At 40.8% G+C, this 18,910-nt stretch overlaps 3 protein-coding genes across 3 annotated transcripts in view; 2 read left to right on the top strand and 1 right to left on the bottom strand.

Moving 5' to 3' along the window:
* The window catches only part of LOC103514989 (dopamine receptor 1-like), a 37,316-nt gene extending 28,026 nt beyond the window's left edge, over positions 1-9,290 (top strand). Inside the window, exons 2-6 of the mRNA XM_017446452.2 lie at positions 560-668; positions 4,730-4,909; positions 5,436-5,565; positions 6,835-7,061; positions 7,456-9,290. Coding sequence (XP_017301941.2) covers positions 560-668; positions 4,730-4,909; positions 5,436-5,565; positions 6,835-7,061; positions 7,456-8,087 — 1,278 coding nt within the window. The 3' untranslated portion in view covers positions 8,088-9,290. The remainder of the gene's footprint in view (positions 1-559; positions 669-4,729; positions 4,910-5,435; positions 5,566-6,834; positions 7,062-7,455) is intronic.
* A 386-nt stretch (positions 9,291-9,676) lies between these two features.
* Positions 9,677-12,822, top strand: LOC103514986 (ragulator complex protein LAMTOR4). The gene is made up of 3 exons (XM_008479904.3): positions 9,677-9,943; positions 11,279-11,387; positions 11,777-12,822. The coding sequence occupies exons 1-3, from the start codon at positions 9,875-9,877 to the stop codon at positions 11,956-11,958; spliced, it is 360 nt and encodes a 119-aa protein (XP_008478126.1). The 5' UTR covers positions 9,677-9,874; the 3' UTR covers positions 11,959-12,822.
* A 1,577-nt stretch (positions 12,823-14,399) lies between these two features.
* On the bottom strand, positions 14,400-18,648 carry LOC103514987 (60S ribosomal protein L8). The gene is made up of 6 exons (XM_008479905.2): positions 18,507-18,648; positions 17,903-18,053; positions 17,412-17,553; positions 16,851-17,027; positions 16,290-16,534; positions 14,400-14,562 (listed from the first exon to the last, which is right to left on the bottom strand). The coding sequence occupies exons 2-6, from the start codon at positions 18,038-18,040 to the stop codon at positions 14,491-14,493; spliced, it is 774 nt and encodes a 257-aa protein (XP_008478127.1). The 5' UTR covers positions 18,041-18,053; positions 18,507-18,648; the 3' UTR covers positions 14,400-14,490.
* Between the last annotated feature and the right edge of the window lie 262 nt (positions 18,649-18,910).

Genomic DNA, 18,910 nt, shown 5'->3' with positions numbered 1-18,910 from the left:
TCCGAGAACGAACCCTATCCGTTTAGGATACACTCCGCGCTACCTTCCGAGCTAACTAAGCTTTCTTTTCCAGCCTAGTTAGCTTAGTTGGTAGTGCGTCTGCCTTGTAAGCGCTAGGCCGCGGGTTCGATTCCCGCCCGGGGCGGATTTTATCCTGATGGGATAATATTCGTTCTCGGAACGGCTGGCTTTCTCCTATCCTGTCTTCCTTCTCTCTTCAATTTCGGGACGATAAGACCGTAGCAGTTACAGTTCCCTCTGTCACACCTGTTAAAAAAAAATACAAGATTTTCATGAAAAGTTGAAATTTCAACAAGTTACGTTTTTCCATTAGATGTGCGATTTGTTAATGTGTGTCCGTGTCCACACATAGTAAAAGCCGTCGATCGATGTCGACTGAAATCGTTCGAAGCCGTCCATTGTCAGTCGACCTCGACAACATGGATTTACCTCTTCACCTCGTCGATCGACGGCGTCGACTATGTGTGGACACATCTTTACATTATTTTGATGATTTCTAGTAATTATTAATTATGACTTTCCTGTGTTCTGTCTCCAGGACGAGTTTCGGTACAATACTTCGGGCATTCTAGACTATGAGAATATCACCATTGAAACTCAGCCTATCCCTGCGGTAGATTTCCACACCCTATCTCTTCTTTTTATTGGTAAGAAAAGTAGGCTTGCCAAATATCCAAAATGTCGATTCGGGACGCGAATCCGCGAACATAATTGCCAAATCCGCGAACATAATTGCCAAATCCGCGAACATAATCGCAAAATCCGCGAACATAATCGCGAAATCCGCGAGCATAATCGCACAACAAATTATGGGTGGATAAAACTATATATGTATTTTTTATATATATATTATATATATGTACCTATCCTTTAAATCACTACATGAGTTATACAACGAAACCAGACCAAATCACTAAGCAGCCCAAGACACGTGTTTTAGTGATTTGGTCTGGTTTCGTTGTATACCTCATGTAGTGATTTAAACTTAAAGGATAAAAAAAAACCTAATTATATACAAAATGTAAGTACCTAGAAGTTAACTCAAAATACATAGGTATATAAACATAAGAAATAGAAGAGATAGAACTATATACCTGAAAGATGTAAATAAGTACTCGTATAGGTACCTCTCCCCAAACACACACACCTTGAGTTATACTTGAAAAAACCCCCAACAAAATTAAAGAAAAACAAGCTTGGATTTTCAAATGAAACCGAAAAACTTTGCAGCCTCCTTCCTAATCTTGGCTTTTTCAGGCCCAGATTTAGGCTGAAAAAAAGCCAGCCTAGTTAGCTTTTGGTTGGTAGCGCGTCTACCTTGTAAGCGCTAGGCCGCGGGTTCGAGTCCCGCCCGGGGAGGATTTATCCTAAACAGATAATTTTCCTTCCAGGAACGGCGAACGGCTGGCTTCCTTTTATCCTGTCTTCCTTCTCTCTTCAATTTCGGGACGATAAGACCTCTTAGCAGTTAACAGTTCCCTCTGTCAAACATCTCTTCAAATAAATTAATAGAGGGAACTGTAACTGCTATGGTCTTATCGTCCCGAAATCGAAGAGAGAACGAAGAGAGGATAGGAGAAAGCCAGCCGTTCAGAGAACGAGCCCTATATCCCTTCAGGATTTAAAAAAAAAAAAAAAGATATTTATATGCTTCTAATTTGAATACGATCCTGATAGATAAAATCCGCCCCGGGCGGGAATCGAACCCGCGGCCTAGCACTTACAAGGCAGACGCACTACCAACTAAGCTAACTAGGCTGGCTGTAGCGGGATTTGAATGAACGGAGGGTTTAGGTTGGAAAATCCTTCAGAAAAAAAAGGGCTACGGGTGTCCTAGAGATTCATAAGAGAGTTTTTGCAACCAAAATTAGCGAAACGAGTTTTCGTCAACGTTAGAGTTCAGTTAACGGGGCAATAATTTTTGTCGCCATTATTAGGGCCTCGTTAGTAAATTTCCTTTGCAAAAGGAGTGAACTACTCTTGATCGAAATACAAGAAAAAAAAAGATATTTATATGCTTCTAATTTGAATACGATCCTGATATCCTTCCTCCCTTCTTTTAGGGGAGGGGAGAACATTCTCCTCCTCCTCCTCCTCCTCCTCCTCCTCCTACTCCTACTCCTCCTCCTCCTCCTCCTCCTTTCCCAAATTCTTCCACTAATCTAACCTTCAAAAGTTTGGATAATATTTTCATTAAAAAGTATAATGTATTCCCTTACAGGGTGAACAAAAAGTTTCGTTAGATATTTTCATATTTTTTATTAAAAAGTGTACAGTAGGGGGACTTGAGAAATTCTGGTTTTCATGTTGTACAATCTTAAAGGGTGAACAAAAAGTTTTGATAGATAGGTATTTTCATATTTTTTTATTAGATAGATATAGTATATTTGTATTAATTTAAATAAAATTGTTACAAGGTTGGCATTACAAATCCAACCGCTGACACATCAAACCCTCAACCGTTGACACATCAAACCCTCAACCGCTGACATATTAAACCCTCAACCGCTGACATATCAAACCCTCAACCGTCACCACTGGTGTTTGCTTCTCAAGAGGAAATTAAGTTTGAGAAGAAAGTAAAAGTAAAAAAAAAATGTGTTTTAGATTGTCAGTCAGGTTGGAATGAAAATATGAAGACAGATTATGAGCCTCTCATCTCAAATAACGTGCTGCTGCTGACGAGAACGTGTTAGTAACGAGGACAGAGGTTCTTAACATTTTTAGAGGTGGAGGACCACTAATATCAAACCCTAGGGGGCCAGCCTAGTTAGCTTAGTTGGTAGTGCGTCTGCCTTGTAAGCGCTAGGCCGCGGGTTCGATTCCTAATGGGATAATGTTTGTTCTCGGAACGGCTGGCTTTCGGCTTTCTCCTATCCTGTCTTCCTTCTCTCTTCGATTTCGGGACTATAAGAGGGTCTTAGTTACAGTTCCCTCTGTCAAACCTCTTGAAAAAAAAAACCCCTATAGGGGTTTTTTTTACTATTTTTTAAACCCCCCGTCATTAAAGACCTTAGCAGTTGAACAATGACGTTTCAACTTATTGTTTCATTACAAGTGTCATCAGTAATGAATGGTTTCTTCAAATTAAATTGATCCCAAGGGCAAGTTGACAAATGGAGTGTAAAGTTATGAAATAGGTAGGTAACACAAAACTTATTACCTTTATATGATACAATGGATACACGTTCCGGTTTTGATCTTATCCGACTCGAGTTTCGTCCATCTCCGTGGACTTTTTCAAGGAAACTTCAAGGAAACAAGAAGTCCACGGAGATGGACGAAACCCGAGTCGGATAAGATCAAAACCGGAACGTGTATCCATTGTATCATATAAAGGTAATAAGTTTTGTAGCTATCTATTTCATAACCTTATAACCTAGGTTGTCTAATATAAACGTATTTAGTAATAAAATGGAGTGTGCCTGAAGGCATGTGATGTGTTCCAATCCACTAGATCCCACGTAAACCTTGCCACCTTGGACTGTTCAGCCTAGTTAGCTAGGAGGGCGGCGCGTCTTGCTTGTAAGCGTAAGCGCTAAGTTACAAACTTCATTTCCACCCGGGGCGGAATTTATAGTAAACAGATAAGGTTATTTCTCGGACCGGCTGATGGCTTCCTCCTGTCCTGTGCCTTGTTTCTCTCTTCCCTTTTGGGACGATAAGACCTCAGTGCAGTTAGAGCTCCCTCTATCAAACCTCTGAAAAAAACTATTCAGGAGCCACGACAATGAAGAAGAAAGCTTCTTTTTGTGTTTAACCTAACCCTATAACAACACTGGTCACTGCTGATTTGTGACAGCTCCTTTCAGCAATTTTAAATTGACGTGACTTCTGAACAAGTACCAAACGTATTAAGGGCAATAGGTTACGAACCACTGATCTGGGACGTGTGACATGTCAACATTAAATGAAAAACTGAACGGGACGCCGGGACACCCCCTGAAATTCGGGACTGTCCCGGCCAATTCGGGACGTTTGGCAAGCCTAGAAATAAGGATAGTTTACAATTTAGTCAGAGTAAGGTAGAATAGAATGGAATAGAATAGAACTTGTTACCTTGTTTATCCTGCTCGAATGAGACTGAAAAGTCCCTTTACCCCAGGAGTCTAAACAAGGTCTCGTATATTTTATAGGCTTAAGAACATAGTTCATAATGTCACATCAAAAGACATTGCTTAATAAAAACCCCACAAAAACACAAATGTGAAAAAAAAGGCCAAGTTCCTATCCAAAAATGTCGGCCTATAAAAGTGGTGAGATCAGAAAACAAAGGCCAAGTCTGCATTCCCAGTTTTTCGTGCCTGCTGAATCTTAATTCCTTCAACCTTCTCTCAGTTTCAGCTTGGCTATATTTTCTCTTCGGATTTCACGTTTAATTATTTATTTATTTATTTGAGTAGTAAACTTATGTCAAGCAGAAATTGTCAATCTTAATTAAATATTGGGTCACTTCCCTTACTTCATTCATTATTTAAAACAGCGGTTCTCAACCTTTTTTTTCACCCGCGTACCCCTTGGGTGCCCGGGTTCAATCTCACGAGCCCCCACCACCATCATAATGAGTACCGGGTACCCATACCTAGATTGATGTGTACCATTACTACCCCGGTTGAGAATCGCTGATTTCAAAGATTGGAACTTAACACGTACACCGCCACCTCACCGTCACGTGATACTAACCTTTAGTTCTCTTCTCCTCCGCCAGGAGTGTTCCTGTCGCTCCTGATCTTCCTGTCCATAGCCGGTAACATCCTGGTGTGTGCTGCCATCTATACTGACCGCGGCCTCAGGAGGATAGGCAACCTGTTCTTGGCCTCACTGGCCATAGCGGACCTCTTTGTGGCCGCCCTAGTCATGTCTTTCGCGTTAGTCAACGATTTGTTAGGTAAGTGGGAGCCCGGACCCTCGACCCTAGCCCAGTTCCATATCCCTTCCTTTTTGGGAATAAAATTATAAATGATCGCTTGTTCCAATTTTACCTCTTATGGGGAGCGGAAAAGGAAGAGATCTGATTTAGAATTAAAAAGACATTTCACGACATTGGTCTCGCTGGAGTACTTTAAACAGGGAGGATACCAGCCTGAAACTTCCCTTGCTAAAGACATTAGGAAAGGATGAGTGGGGAGGGCATCCACTTTTTGTAGCCAAATTCAAATAGGTATGTCAGTTCAAAGCAATCACCATAGGGCTGATTGAGAGGCTGACGAAAAACGCCGACCCCGTCTGTACACGGGAAAGGGCGAGGAGGAAGAAGATACTTACTTACTTTCCGTGTCCGTGAGATAGGCATGGCACCTATCTCACGGCATGGCACCTACATATCTCACGGAGTTGGAAGCTTGGAAGAAGATTGTAATAGGTAGATACTAGAATTTGATAATACTAGATATATCATTTTCCGTATTCCACAGGCTATTGGATGTTTGGACCTCAGTTCTGTGATACCTGGATTGCGTTCGACGTCATGTGCTCAACGTCCTCCATTTTGAATCTGTGTGCCATCAGTTTGGACCGGTACATACATATCAAAGACCCGCTCAGGTAAGGCCCACTAAAATGTGAGTACCTACATATCAAAGACCCACTCCGGTAAGACCCACTAACGGCCCACTCAGGCGAGGCCCACTAACGTGAGTTCATGGCCGGATCATAGGTACATATCAAAGACCCACTGAGGTAAGAAGGGATTGAAAGTGTTGGAAAGAAAAGGGAAAGAGGAAGTAAGGAAGAGAGGTAAATAATGGGAGGAAAGGGAAAGAGAGCTGTCAGAAAAGGGGAAGGGTAGAGGAAGATATTAGGGAAAAGAGATGTAAATAAGGATGGAGGAGAAGAAGAAGAGCGGTGTAGGAAAAAGAGAAAAGAAGGGCAAGAGGGAAGAGACTTGTAATAGAAGAGGGAACAGAGGTGTAAGAGAAGAGAATGAGTTGAAAAGGAGGAAGACAGGTATGAATAATGGGAAGGGGTGGGAAAGAAAAGTGTTGAGGAAAAATTGAGTTACATCGTTGGGTAAACAGAGCCCCAGTTATTACGTTAGCTTTCCCTTTATATTGAGATTAGATATGAAAGAGGAGAAGAAGAAGAAGAAGGAAGAGGAGGGAAAGGGAGAAGAAGGAGGAGGAAGAGAAAAAGAGAGAAGGGAGAAAGATGAAAAGGAAGGAGGAGCAAGAAGTTAAGATTCCTTATATACATATACACCTTATCACCTTAACTTTTAGAGGGGAAGAAAAGAGGTGAATAGAACACAAAACTGCAACCTACATTTTGGAGTCTAGATGTGAAATGGTCCTAAAGGTAGATACACACTACCATCACGTCGCGTCACGTGAACTCATGGAGAGTCAGAAAGATGCTCACGTGATGTGATGATAGTTGGACTGTCCTGAATGGCATTACATGCAACATTATGGGAAAACTTTGAACTACATCTTTCTGACTCCCCATGAGTTCATGTGACGTTATGATAGTGTGTTTCTAACTTTCAACCCTTATGCCGTGGTTATGTACCGGGTTGAGATAGGCAAAGTTGGTATACTTGCCTTGTTTTTAAGTTACCACTCCCATGCCAAACTGTAGAAACAATATCCTGTCTCACCTAGTCCTGTCTCATCTCAATCCGGTACATAACCACAACCTTACATACTCTGATGTTCTCCCTTACAGCTGATACTCTCGTTGGGTGACCCGTAAAGTGGCCGTGAGGACCATAGCCTGCATCTGGCTCCTGGCCACACTGCCTTAACGTCACGTGAGCTCACGTGACGTGAGTAGTATGTTTCTACCCTAATACTCTCTGATGTTCTCTCTGTACAGATACTCTCGTTGGGTGACCCGTAAGGTGGCCGTGGGGACGATAGCCTGCATCTGGCTTCTGGCCGCTCTCATCTCCTTCGTTCCCATCAGCCTCGGCCTTCATCGGCCTCCGGTACCGGTCGAGTTATATGAGGGGGAACTGCCTACCTGTGCTCTGGACCTGACACCGACGTACGCCGTGGTGTCCTCCTGTATTAGCTTCTATGTGCCGTGTATTGTCATGCTGGGTAAGACGTTAGATCTCTTTTCTTATGGTGATAAACCATCCAGATAGCCAGATACCAACCACGCACAGAAATGCTTAACTTATTTTTTAGTAGAGGTTTGGTAGAGGGAACTGTACCTAACTGCTAGGGTCTTATGGTCCCGAAAGCGAAGAGAGAAGGCAGATAGGGTAGAAGAGAACCAGCCGTTCCGAGAACGAATCTTATCTGTTTAAGGTAAAGCTTGAGCCGGGCGGGAATTGAACAGGCGACCTAGCAGACGCCCTGCCCTCCAAGGAAGATAGGACAGGAGAAAGCCCACTGGTCCGAGAACGAACCTCATCTGTTTAGGATAAAATTCAATTTCTGTACCATCAAATTCTAATTGTAAACCCCTTCTATTCTGCCCTTCCGTCAGGTATCTACCTTCGTCTCTACTGCTACGCTCAGAAGCACGTCAAGTCCATCCGAGCCGTAACACGTCCCCTCCCCTCTTCCTCCTCCCTCCCTCGCCCCTCCCCCGCCCTCCACATTACTACCACCTCCTCCCCCTATCACGTGTCCGACCATAAGGCCGCCATCACCGTAGGTGTCATCATGGGCACCTTCCTCCTGTGCTGGGTCCCGTTCTTTTGCGTCAACATCATTGCGGCCTTCTGCAAGACGTGCATACCCGGCTATTGGTTCAAGATCCTTACCTGGCTGGGCTACTCCAACTCTGCTTTTAACCCAATCATCTACTCTATTTATAATAAGGAGTTTCGCGACGCGTTTAAGCGGATTCTGATCACGAATTACGCCGCGTCTACCGCGTATACGTGCTGTCTGTGTTACGTGTGTTGTCGTGGTGATGCGTATGCCGCGGGCGGCGATTTCCGCGATTATGCCGCGACGTCGCGCGGCGCGGGTTTCGGCGCGAGTGGGGATTGGGACTTGGGAGGGGGCGGGAAGGTTGGGAATAGTAATAATAATAACTATTCGGACTACGTGCATGTGGAGGGGATGGAAGAGAAGAGACAGAACTCCATGGTGGAAACCAAACAGATTTAGGAGTGAATTTAAGTTGGATGGTAGGGGGAAGGAGGGAATTTTCTCCTCTCTTGACGGAATTTTACATTTCTTCAGGGAATTTTCCCTATCTTAAGGGAATTTTCCCTCTCTTGAGGGAATTTTTCCTTTCTTGTGGGAATTTTTCCTCTCTTGAGGGAAGTTTCCTTCCCTTGAGGTAATGTTCCTCCTCTCGAGAGTGAGAGGAAAAGAGGCAATTTTGTGTATTCAACAAAATGTGGAGAAGACAGCTAAGGTCTTATCGTCCCGAAATGGAAGGGAGAAGGAAGACAGGATAGGAGAAAACCAGCCGTTCCGAGAACTAGAATTAAACCCACGACCTGGCGCTTACAAGGCAGACGCGCTACCCTCCAAGCTAACTAGACTGGCAGAGAGAGAGAGAGAGAGAGAGAGAGAGAGAGAGAGAGAGAGAGAGAGAGAGAGGAACAGAGAGAAAAAATTGATAGCAATGCCCCTCATGAAGGAATTGACTTGGCAATTGAAATTTTTTCAAGCAATAAGATAAAATTTTACTCAAAATGTGTCCCTTGTCATTTTTTTATCCGAATCTGAGAATCGAACCCGGAACTTTCTGCGTGGCAAACAAGTGCATTTTATATTGATGCAGGCACAGATACACACATTGTTATTTTATTACTTTCTATTTTTTATCTATTAACTGACTGTGAAACTTTACTGATCTCTTAGATTTAAAAAATGGACTTTGTAGGTAGGTACAGGAGATAGAAAATTTGTATCTATAGAAAAATAATGTTTAGGTTAACAACCTAACACTAGACATCCGTTCCTAGAACAAAGCTTATCTGTGGAGGATAAAGTTCACCCTGAGCGGCAATCAAACCCATGACTTAGCTAGCACATAAGTAGGTAGGTACTAGGTACCTACAAGGAGAAAAAAAAAAAACTAAAAAGTTTTAAGAAGAGGTTTGAGAAAGGGAACAGTAACTGCTAAGGTCTTATCGTCCCGAAAGCGGAAAGAGAGGGAAGACAGAGTAGGAGAAACCCAGCCGTTCCGAGAACGAACCTTACCCGTTTAGGACAAAAATGTTGTTAATATACTTTCTTAGTTCAAAACTTTTACCTCTCATAATGAAAATTATTCTTTATTGACTATTTTTAATTTTAAAAAAAAAAAAAAAATTGACTGTGTCATAAATTATATTTTTTTTTCTGTAAATAAACTGATCTCCTCTTACCAAAAAAAAAAAAAAAAAAAAAAAAAAAAAAAAAACAATAGACAATAGACAATAACTAAAACTTGATGCCTCAGACAATAACTTCATCAGATTACCAACCACACAGAATTTTGCTTAACATTAGTGATCCGTCAGGAATTGGTGTATTCAACGTTATACCTAGGTACTCGTATTACGTATTAGTTATCTGGCTATCGGCACCGGTTGTCCAACAGGAATTTAGCTAAAAATGTAACCTGTGTACGCCGTAAAAATATTTTAGATATGCAATGTGCCATACTTTTCTGTGATTGAGAATCGTGCGCCGTGTGAACAGATCTTTTTAATCACAGCTGAGCACTTTCAGGCGCGAAATTTTGAAATTTTAGGGATCTAGGGAAAAAAGCAAAAAGCAAATAAGAATAAAGTTGGATTGAAAGTGAATTATTGTGACAGAGAACAAGCTTTATTATACTAAACTTACAACAGTAATCCTAGGATTTACTGGTAGGTAATCAAAACGCCAAAGGTACTTCCCAACCCCAAGCTATCTAAAGGAACTTTCCCAGCCCCGAGCTATCAAAAGAAGTCATAATGGTGTTTGAAAATGTGGAAGACAAGCTGGGATACTTGATTCTCAACCATGAAGGAGCAGTACTTGCTGTAAGTTATCTCTTTTCACAAAACCCTCAATGCTTGTAGTACTCAATTACCTACCCAGCCAAAGTCTCAAATAGGAATTTTAATTGTGTTGAGCATAAATGCTTGTCACAAATGTTGTTCCCTGCTTAATATACTACACTTGATTTTATGACTTGGCTTGGACTCGAACAGCAACCTCCAGATTCAGAGTCCACTGTGCTAACCAGCGCACCACTGAGGTTGGTCTCGAATATAAAGAGAATAAAATTCTGTGTCCATGATGGTTTCAAACCTCTGCCCTTCTATTTACGAGGAGAGTGCCTTGACCATTGTTCAATCACTTGACTATCTTTTCCCTACAGCCTTCTAAGCACAATTACAACACTAGAAATGGAGACAGGACGTAAAACTGCGACAAAACCAGCCCTGTCAAGCCACAGACAATAACACTGGCTCTTTTGAGGGTACCTGGATGGGACTATGGTCAAGTCCGTCTCAGGAAGTAGGGTACGACGACATAATTATGTACCTGAATATCCCTCATCAGACCCCAGAGCAAGCTCTCTTGCCTAGATGGCACTTCTTGGTATCCTCTCAATGGAATAATATATGGACTCACAGCTTTCTCTGGAATAAACCTGACTGTGCGGACTTTATAGAGCTGCTGCAGGTGAATTTTAGAGAAACTGAAGAGGTTGAAATATACCAGTGGGGGTGCTTCTAGGTTCCATCAAGGCCCCCCGAGAGTAGACTCTAAATCCCTCAAGACCCCTTCGGTTTGGAGGTCTTGAGCCAAGCCCTCTAGCCTGGATGGCACCTCTTGGTATCCTCTCAATGGAATAATATATGGACTCACAGCTTTCTCTGGAATAAACCTGACTGTGCGGACTTTATAGAGCTGCTGCAGGTGAATTTTAGAGAAACTGAGGAGGTTGAAATATACCAGTGAGGGTGCTTCTAGGTTCCATCAAGGCCCCCCGAGAGCAGACTCTAAATCCCTCAAGCCCCCTTCGGTTCGGAGGTCTTGAGCCAAGCCCTCTAGCCTGGATGGCACCTCTTGGTATCCTCTTAATGGAGTAATATATGGACTCACAGCTTTTCTCTGGAATAAACCTGATTGTGCGGACTTTCTAGAGCTGCTGCAGGTGAATTTTAGAGAAACTGAGGAGGTTGAAATATACCAGTGAGGGTGCTTCGAGGTTCCATCAAGGCTCGGGGATAGCAGCTTAACTCCAAACACAAAAAGCCCACTCCGAGGCTTAGGTGTAGGGGTAAACAGCCCTAAAGGATGGGTTAAGCTACTACGAATCTACGAATCTCTACAGCCTTCTTAGTAATTGTTATTCTTTTCTACAGTCTGACGGAGAATTGAAAAATTCTGAGCACACTGCCACTGTGATCACCAATGTTCTACGTTTGGTTGATTCCATTCCACCGCACACCCATGGCTATAACCAGCTTACTAGTAAGTTTTCCTCTGAGGTTACTAGTAAGTTTATTTTGATGTTTGATAGATGGAACTGACACTAAGATTTTATCATCCCCAAAGTAAAGAGAGAATGAAGACAGGATAGGAGAAAGCGAACCATTCCACGAAAAAACCTTATCTGTTAAGGATATATTCCTTCAGGGCAGACATGCTACCCTCCATCAGTTAATTAAAGGAATATTTCCCTGGATAAGTTGATAGCAAGCTGGTTTTATTTTATCACACTTTTTTATGGTATGATAAAATTTATGTTTTTTGGGGGCAATAAAAAACACACTTGAAATTTGTACAGATTGTGTTCCTTTTCATGTTACAAAAAAGAGGACCTTTGCCCTGTTGTAAAAACTTTTCTTTCTATTCCACAGTCACTTATCCTGAACATTGTTACATTATCAGTCTCTCCAATAAGAAGATCTACATTCTGAAGCGTCAGTTCAACATTCCCAAGGGAGCTGTCCTGTCGGAAACCAACTCATCGGTAGTGTCGACAAATATTTCGGAAGACGAAGAGGTGCGGGATGGTGACACATCGAGTGTGGCATCCTGAGGAGCCACGGACTCGGTGTTTGAAATTTTTGTCTGAACACATGCTGTATTTGAGGATTGGACACCACTGCAGTAGATACTAGAAATGTGTTAAGAGTGAGTGTTTGAGTGAGTTATATAAAGGAACTAGGTAATCTATTCAATAAACTAATGCTGTCTGAAGGACAATTGCCCAAACATTATGAGCATAGAACCTTCTGGAAAGAAAATGGACTGATGGTCAGTTTCACCAATATTTATATAGCCTCTAGATTACTCTAGAAGGCCTGTTAAGCTAACAGCCTGTTGAGTTCCATTTGATATGTATAGGCTTCACAGGGATGTTATGCTAACAGGGGACTAAAAAGAAGGTTGTTGAAACCCATGCTGAGTGTTTTAGTTGTAAAAATAAATAAGTCAGACTGACTAGGCAGCTGGTACCTTCAATAAATGAGTTAGATCCTAACTCCCTATGACCATGGGGAGTTGTATTTTAGGATCTAACTCATGGACTGAGTTGTCCAGTGACATAAGTAATTTACTATTTTCAAACTCACTCACTCTTTGCGCATCTCTACATTCTCTACAAATGGAATGTGTAATATTATGTGAACTAGAGAGCAACTGAAAGAGGTTTTGTTTTACCATTTATTTTAAGAGGGGTCTTTGCCCCTCTCTAGATAGGTTTGGTAGTTAAACCCATGAGACCTCTCACACTGGAGTCATGCAACTGTCTGCTAGAGTGCAAGGTTGTATCGTTTTTGTAGGTTTGATTTTCTGGCCTCATTGCTGAGGCTAAAATGCATCTTAGCTGGGATTGAACCTATGACCTCCTGATGACCAGGCAGGTATATTGACCATTACACTAGAGCCAGTCAAATAGGACTAAATATTTCTTGTTCTTTCATGTCATCTTCTTCTTTGCCTTTTCTCATGTTCAGATGGGGTTGGCATTTTTCTTCTCGAGCCTAAAGTTTTCCCATTCTGGCTCATGATCATTAACTTGATGGTTATTGCTCCTTCCCTCCTCTTCTCCTTCTCTTCTTCCTTTCTTCTTATTCCGTCCGAGTCTTCTCTTTCTTCTTAATGATTCTTCTTCTTCTCCTTCCTTCCTTCTTCGTATTCAATGAAGATTAAGCAACCGATAGTGGTCTGTTCTCCATCTTTTCATCCTCCTCCTCCTTCTTCTTCTTTTCCTTCATCATCTTTTTTCCTTTCTATTTTCTTTCTCTTCCTCCTCCTCCTTCTTCTTCCACTCCTCTTTTTCTTTATCCCTCTCTCCTTATTCTAAACCTAAACTTTTTCTCTTCCTCCTCTTCATTTATTCCTTAACTTCCTCACATCTATTCTTCTTTGCAAATTCTTCTCATGCCTTCACGGAAAATTTTCTTCTTCATACCTGCCTTCCTATTCATTCATTTTATCATCTCGTTTTATTCCACATGTCATTTATTTTAATTTATTTTCATTCTAGGAATCTAGGTATAGGTAGGTACATATTTCGTTCATCTTGCAAAGGCAAAGGGGATTGTGAGCCAGCCTAGCCAGCTAGAGTGTCTAACTTGTAAGTGCTAGAGCGCGGGTTCTATTTCCGCCCTATGGTTTCTAGTTTCTAAGATTTCTTTTGATGCGCAAATTTTCACACCGTGGGTCTGCGTGATTGCAAATTTAGCGCAATTTGCTCAACATAAGTGCGCATTTTGTTGGTTTGATGCGCATATTTTTACAAGGTAAGTGGTAAGACATTAATTACTATGTTTCGTGACGCACATCTCGTCACAAATCTTTGAACTCTTTCATTATAAAAATTGAATTTTCGACCTTTTACAGTTATTTTTTCGGAGTTTTGACCTCAGATTTGGAATTTCCCAACTTTTTACATAGGAATTGACCATTTATTTATAATTTTTACCCATTTGCAACTCCTCCATTGTATCATAACATGACTTTTGTTAACACAATGAATGATAAATAATTATAATTGAATCAACTTCCATATTACATGATGTGCTCGTAGGAAAAATAAACGAGCTTGCAATCAACAGTTCCCTTGTCAAACCTCTTAAAAAAAAAAAAAAAAAAAAAATACCTAAGCCATACTTTGATGTAAGTCTTAATCAGGTTGTTTCCAGCTGGATTAACTTTAAACTCAAAGGGCATTCAGCATTCATTAAAGTAGGATGGATGGATGGATGGATGGATGGATGGATGGATGTAAAGATGAAAATATACCAGAGTTCATATTTATTTATTTAATACCACCTACCACCTTCTTTGATTTTTTTTTTCCAACAGTTTTGACAGGAAACTGCTGAGGTCTTATCATCCCTAACAATGTCTTGATAGTACCTGTCATATCATCTCAATAGAAAGTGGGTGGGAATCGAACCCGCGACCTAGCACTTACAAGGTAGATGCACTACCCTAAAAGTTAACAGTGTGACACAGAAAAATACAACCAAATGTTGAGTATAAACAAGATTTTTTTTTATTTGTATAATATAGCATGATGGAAAATAAGTCAACAGATAAGAAGAGGTTGTCAGTGGAGTATCTAATCGTCTTTCTTGGTCTCAGTTTTACCTCCACGAATTCTACCAGTACGTCTAGCAGCAATCAGACCAATCTGTAATGCCTGTCTTCCTTCTCTCTTCGATTTCGGGACGATAAGACCATAGCAGTTACAGTTCCCTCTGTCAAACCTCTTGAAAAAAAAAGAATGTTATAAAGCCAGCTCGGACGTCCAACGGCTCCTTTTTACCACACTCCTTCGCTTTACACTGGAGAAGAAAAGAATGGTGACAGGCGTGACAGCGTGCCACAAGTATAGGGTGGAAGAACTCGATATTATTGGGTTACTTCCCCTGATTTAGGCTGTTTTAATGCTATACATATTATAGTGTCGAGCTTCCCGATATAGAGTTCAACATAAGAGTGCCGGAACCCAGTCACCCGATTAGGCTGCCGGCACCCTAGTTTTTTTTCCCAGTGTAGGGCCTTAAAAATGTCCTCCTTCTTTTTCTGTTCTCATCAATTTGTTCCAAGTCCCATAGAAAGAGAAATGTAGGTAATTGGCTGACATTTCGATGGTCAGTTTTTACAGGTGGCACCCTATAACTAGACCTATCCAAGATTAATGATTATATTACCAGGGAAAACCCCCTCTCCCCACCTCTAAGGTATTATTGGTAATTTAATCCACGCTCCACAGGCTTATAGTTGCCACATAAAATTATACTACGGTTATCACTGTAACTAGGTAGATACATATAGATATTTAAGTACCTATTGGGTAGGTGAGTGGGTAAGTTGTTTGGCTTACCACACAGTAGGTAAGACCTACTATGGCATCAGAAACCTATCAACCTATGATCTTAGGTGTGGCTAATATAGGTGTCGTAAATTACATAAAAACAATAGAGATAGGTATGGAGAATAGAATTGAATCGAATAGAATAGAATTGTCTCTTCTCCTAGAATTCGTGATGCATTTGTATAATAAGCAGGATTTTATCTTTATTTTATCGGTATCTCCTGATTTACTATAACTGCATCTTACGAACATGCTTCTTACCTATAAACTATTTATCAACTAAACACACAAACTTGTCATAAAATCTGATAAATTCCCTTTTTACACTCCTTTTTATTAATCCTCTCTTTCTTCCTCTTCCTAATTTTCGTGGTGTTTTCTCTTTCCTTTTTTTTATCAACTTTTTCTTCATCCCCCTTTTCTTCTAATACTTATTCTTCTCCACTCTTCCTTCTTCTTTGTCCTCTTCGAGTTCTTCTTCTTCCTCATCCGAGTGGGATGCCCTTTGCACTCAACCTTTGCTATTGATATAGCATGAGGAAATTTGGACTAGTCTACTTCCTGTTTATAGTCCCCTAGCTAGACGCTGATCTGCTCTCTGTGCTCAGACTGTTTTTTCATGTCATTTTTATTTTTATTATACCTAAGAGCCACAACTTTTTTTTTTTTTTTTTTTTTTTTCATTGAATGGGCCAGAGCAGTAACAACTGAGATCTTCTAGTCCAAAATTCAAAAAGGGGACAGGACATAATATACCTTCACTCCACCTTAGGATGTGGGAAAGCTGGCTTCTTTGAGCAATAAACCTTATTCATTTAGGATATAGTTTTGCCCTGAGTGGGGGGAAAAGCATGAGACCTAGCACTTACAAAGCAGGTGCACTATACCATTTACATACTACCTCCAAATGATATTAGGAGTGAAAATGAATTATTTCAGAACATCAAATGTCATTTCCCCTTTAATTGCTGTTTGCTAGATGAATTACTTGTGATTTAAATACGACTTGAACCCTGAATATACAACAGAAGCACACTTACCTTTCTACCTGCACTCGTTCCTCTCTTCACAGTTGAAGCTTTACCGATGTGCTGATGGTTACCACCTCCGTGGGGATGCTCAACGGGGTTCATAGCCACACCTCGTACCTTGGGCCAGCAGTTACGCTTGGCCTTGTATTTGTAGTGGGCACGACCAGCCTTCAGGATGGGCTTGTCAATACGACCGCCTCCGGCTACGATGCCAACCATGGCTCGGTTAGCGGATGGGATCACTTTCTTGGCACCTGAAATGAAGGACATGGAGAAAATTATATGATTATTAATTCAAAATTGAGAAATAAATAAAAAGAAATGAAGGACACAGAGAAAATTGAATGATTATTTATTCAAAATTGAGAAATAAATAAAGAGAATAGCAAGGCTTCTTTCTCATCCTAAACTAGTGCATTTTATCTTGATCAACATTAGTAGTTTATAATAAATGAGTGCATTGATCTTAATTAACATTAATAGTTTGTGTCTAAAACACTTCCTTGTCAAAACTAAAATAACATGCAGTCAGTTAGTTTTTTTTTTTTTTTTTAGGTACAAAATAGTTACCTGAGGGCAGCTTGACTCGGGTCCTTTTTGTGTCAGGGTTGTGAGCAATGACTGTGGCATAGTTGCCCGAAGCTCTGGCTAGCCGACCTCGGTCACCGGTTTTTTCTTCCAAGTTACACACAATGGTTCCTTCGGGCATTCCTCCGACAGGCATCACATTACCGATCTGTAGGGTGGCTGTAAGAGAAAGATTGAGAAGGTTAGGAGTAAATCAAGTAAAGTATTTAACCTATAAACATCACAAAATTCTCAATAAAAGCTGGGGTCCCAATATCAGCTTTAAATTTAAGTTTCTAATCAATAATTGGCTATATTGCATTTCAAAAAGAGCAACTCAATCAATCCTTTACATTTGGTTAATCTGTGGTGGTAAGGGGACTTTAGAGTTCCATTCCAGCAGGATAAACAAGGTATATTCTATTCTGTTCCTCTATTTCATTATAGGTACTTTACTATTTTGTGATTCTGGATTTCTAGATCAAAATGAGGGTGAGGGTTTAAATGATAGAAAATGTTGCTCTCAAGGAAGGTATGTACCTACCTAAATCATGACAATCTTACCTTTCTTTCCACAGTACACAAACTGGCCTGTATACATGCCTTCGGGGGCAATGAACAGCTCTTTGTTGGTCTTGAATTTGTACGGGTTTCTAAAGTGGACGACAGCCAATGGAGCTCCTCTACCTGGGTCGTGAATGATATCCTGAAAGATGGAAAACATTTGCAATATAATTCAGAAACAGGGAAAGGGATGGATTCAGCATTAATTCTTGTCACAAATGTCGTTCCCTGGTGTAAACTCACTTTACATTGATAAAATCACATCTGGAACCTGGGTTAGAAAAAGGGGTTTGGTTCAAAAATTCTTCATTTATTATGCAAGCATTTGAACTCCAATAATGAAAAGTAGAGAGAGAAATAAAGGGTTAATATAGATGAAATTTGGCAAAAGTACATCAAAGAACTTGTCAGATTTACGGTCTGGAATTAATTTAATCACAGGAAAATCACTGGAAGGATTTATTAAGCTTGAGAAAACACTCTGTACTTACTCTGACAACTCCTTTCAAGTATCCATGTCTCTCGGCAAAGTCCAGAGATCGGAGCTTGGGAGCTCCCTTTCTGTGTTTGTTGTGTGATCTGAACACACTACCAGCTCCCTTACGCTGGGCACGGATAACACGACCCATCTTGGATTAAATCCTGGAGAGCAGAAGTAAATTAATTACATAGGTGATGATTAAAAATCAGAAATATGGGTCAGAGGTGGGGAGATTTGAGCAGGTACCAAATTAGAGTTGACTTTTTGTTGATATATTGTAAAGTGAATCACCCTTTTCCCGTTGGAGTAAACTACAATCGACTGAAATGGGTCTAATTTCTCAACTCGGACGGAATTTGAAATATAAGCTAAAGAATTGAAACTGAAACTCAGAATGAACGAATTAACCCCGAACTTTTACTGTGGAACCGAAGATGCCAACTTGTTAAAATTTGAATTTGTTCATCCCCAAAAAGTCCAAATTAATCGATACCGACCTTGTTTTAAAGTTGAGAGTGTCGAGATTAAGGATCTACAGGAAAAATCATCGGATTAAGGCTATTTAATGGGATAAAGATGGATAAAAAAGTTAAAATCGTCAAATATTTTCTTACCTAGTTTCCGTAGAAAAGCGAAACTGAAAGGAAAAAGTGAGGTTATGTTTATGTTTAGATTGTTTGTTTGTTGTCATTTTGAGCTTCAACGACGAAACGGAAGAGGGCGTACTTAAACCACCAAGGTGTCCCTCACACGGTCATTTATTTTTGTCAACCTTCAAACTTTAAATAGGTATTATCCTAAAAAATTGTCGTGGGCTATTTAATTTCTTTTATTCCGTCAGCCTAGTTAGCTTGGTTGGTACCGCGTCTGCCTTGTAGGTGCTAGGCCGCGGGTTCGATTCCCGCCCGTGGTGGATTTTATCCCGAAGGGATAAGGTTCGTTCTCGGAACGATGGCTTTCTCCTTTCCTGTCTTCCTTTTCTCTGTAACACGGGAGGTCTTATCGACTTATCATCCCG

The sequence above is a fragment of the Diaphorina citri genome, unplaced genomic scaffold (assembly GCF_000475195.1).
Source record: "Diaphorina citri unplaced genomic scaffold, Diaci psyllid genome assembly version 1.1 scaffold1254, whole genome shotgun sequence".
NCBI classification, from domain to species: Eukaryota; Metazoa; Arthropoda; class Insecta; order Hemiptera; family Psyllidae; genus Diaphorina; species Diaphorina citri.
This window is presented reverse-complemented; position numbering and strand designations above follow the sequence as displayed.